This window comes from Apaloderma vittatum, unplaced genomic scaffold (genome assembly GCF_000703405.1).
Source record: "Apaloderma vittatum isolate BGI_N311 unplaced genomic scaffold, ASM70340v1 scaffold15907, whole genome shotgun sequence".
In the NCBI taxonomy this organism is placed as follows: domain Eukaryota; kingdom Metazoa; phylum Chordata; class Aves; order Trogoniformes; family Trogonidae; genus Apaloderma; species Apaloderma vittatum.
The window spans coordinates 29456-32261 of NW_009724674.1; the positions used below are offsets into that span (position 1 = coordinate 29456).

General features: G+C 45.4%; 1 protein-coding gene across 1 annotated transcript in view; it reads right to left on the bottom strand.

Moving 5' to 3' along the window:
* LOC104276337 (activating molecule in BECN1-regulated autophagy protein 1-like) overlaps window positions 1–1781 on the bottom strand; it is a gene marked incomplete at its 5' end in the record, with an annotated part of 10735 nt that extends 8954 nt beyond the window's left edge. Inside the window, 2 exons of the mRNA XM_009872614.1 lie at window positions 4–124; window positions 1689–1781. Coding sequence (XP_009870916.1) covers window positions 4–124; window positions 1689–1781 — 214 coding nt within the window. The remainder of the gene's footprint in view (window positions 1–3; window positions 125–1688) is intronic.
* Between the last annotated feature and the right edge of the window lie 1025 nt (window positions 1782–2806).

Sequence of the window (2806 nt, forward strand, 5' to 3'; positions counted from 1 at the left end):
CAGCTGAGGTGCCAAGGTCTGGGTACCCTGTGAAGTCACAGAGGTGGGGGGGTTTCGGGGTTGCAGGCCTATGGCATTCATCAGGCCCATGTCCCTGTCTGTCCTCCATGTGGCTCTGCTGGTTCTGAAAAGAGAGAAAAACAAGTAAGACCAGGAACGTCGGAGTCAACATGCTCCAGCAAGACTGAAGCATCCACCTAAGCCTCTTGGTTGCCTCCACTCCAATCAGGCACCTGGTAGCCACTGTGTGGCTCAGACGGGAGAGAATTGTGACCTGCACTTATTTACACACACACAGACTCAGCTGGTCTCGAGTTTTAAGCCAACAGTCTTACAGTCCACTCACCCTTCCACTGAAGCAGTGTTTCTGACAGGCACGTGTAGATAATCCTGCAGCATCACTAAGCCTGCAGAACAACTCTGTCTTAGGGTCACTGAGTCAAGTAGGCAACACAACACGCAGGACCACAAACACACACACAATCTCCCTCTGCACGTTGGCAGGGCAGTTTAAACTCCCAAGGACGCAGCCTGTATCCTTTCCTTCCTCTTGGACCTCCTAGTTTGTCAGCGTCACACATGAATGCACTCCAGCAGGCATTTCTGCCTGTTCCAGTCAGACAAGAGAAATTCTCTGTTCTCAGAAGCAAACAACAGGAACCGCCTCAAGGCTCATTAGCTTCTTCTCAGAACCGAACAAGAGCTGAACCCTGACAACGCTTGGATGCTCTTTCCAAAACTGACCTCTGGCTGTAAGTGCTGGGCATGGTAAAGAGATTCAAGGAAAGACTGCCTCATTCACCACCTTGTTTCCATAAGGTTTTGAATCTGCCACACTTTTCTGGCTCTCTCTTTGATCTAGTTCATTCCTGAGCTGTATTTCTGCCTTCAAGCTGCTCCTAAGCCCACCATGCAAGACCGATGTGCTGTCAAAAAATGTGAGTAGTGGTAATATCCACTCACATGGCAGAGTAAAGAATTTCTACTGCTTATTTTTCACTCTAAATCAGTCCAAGGCTACAGGTCAGCACAGACATTGCCTTGCACATCAGCTCCTAATTTCCTTGGGATCCTGGAGCTCACAACTCAGAAACATGACTGTCACCCTCTTGCTGAGAACAGCTGGCTTAAGGAGAAGTACTCTTCACTAGGACAAGAAGGGGCTGCAGCGTCACACTTGTTTTTAGACTAACATGTGCATCACCAGAGAGACTGGATGAAGCAGCCAACAGGGCTGTCAAGGAATTCAGCTTTATTTTTAGAGTTTATTGCTGAGAAATAACTATCCCATGACCAGAAACCAAAGGGATGAAAATCATTCATCAGGACTGCGCAATGGATTTGCATCCATCTCTGGGAAACACCCCCACATCTTTCAGTTATCCTCCAGAGGCCACTTACTTTGCATGGTGGTTTTGATGCAATAAACCCCATATGCTCAAGGATATTACTGCGGCCACAGATGACACATGTACTTCACTAGCACTAGCAGAACTTGTGGGCACTGAATGTCACTTACTGGGAGCAGGCCAGGTGGCCCAACTAGGCAGTGTTAGAGGTGAAAAAAAAAAGCATAATTAAAGCTGTGATAAGTGATAACAGAATAAATAAGAAATGGTGCTGTCAGATCTAACAAAACTAGCTTAAAGGGTCAGGTCTCTCTAACCCACACCCAGGGTTAGACTTACCCAGGCCGCTCAGTGCTCCTGCTACTGGAATGCACAGCGAAGACATTCTCATTCAGCTGGTCCCAGTGGTACTCAACTCCAGAGTTTAAGGCCCTTGAAACACCAAAGAAGGAAAAAATATTAGCATGGTAGGATACCATTCCAGCCAGCACACATTACATCCCAACACCAGGAAGGAAGTGTTGATTCCTACTCCACAGAAACAGCAGGTCTAGCTTAGTTCACTTGTTCATTAAAGGGCTCATCACCATAAACATCCTTGAAAGCTGCACGGAACACTGCATTACACAGACTGCTCTGGAATATTCCGTTCATTTCCATTCCATATTAGCCCTGAGGCACAGCAACAGGAGCAGAGAGATTTTCAGGAAATGAAGACATAGAACTGTGTGTATAAAATCAGGTTACCCTAACTTGAAGTGACTAAACAAAGAACTGGAATGGGGAGGCCAATTCTCTGTGTTATCTGCCAGCATTTCCTGCACTATGTAACGCTAAGTAAAACATTGTTCTTATTTGACATTTAAGTTCTTTGCAAATGGTTCTCATTTTACGTATAAAGACATCTCTATACAGCCCTCTTATTGACAGTCACTGTGGAGCAAGGGCAGATATAGAGGATATTTTAATAAGCTTCCATAAAAGAGTTTGTACTGGATCAACTACTTGTGCATCCACAACTTGGATTCTACAGTTACTGATACTAATTTAACAGAACAGTCAATACTCTGGCAAGCTCTCATAGTTCATTTCCCAAAAAACCCACACAAAGCCAGAGCTGGCTAACCACTTCTCAGGAACAAGCAGGCTTACCAATGTACTGAAAGTTTTGAAACAGTGCTGTGTACCATCACGTGGCGGCTGGGCTGCACATTTGCCCCTGATGGTGCTAGGCAGAGAGTTAACACTGCTGCGCAGTGCTCACCACAGGGTGAATAAAAAATACCAAAAAAAAAAAGTCCTGTACAGACAAGAAGGGAAGTGTTGGATTTGCATCATACGGCAAGAAGTCTCAGAGCATGAATGAAGGGTATTCCCACGATCTGAAGGAAGAATTCAGCTCTTGGTAGCTGGTTATGGCTCAGGCACAAACATGGTGTTTTATATATATATAAAAT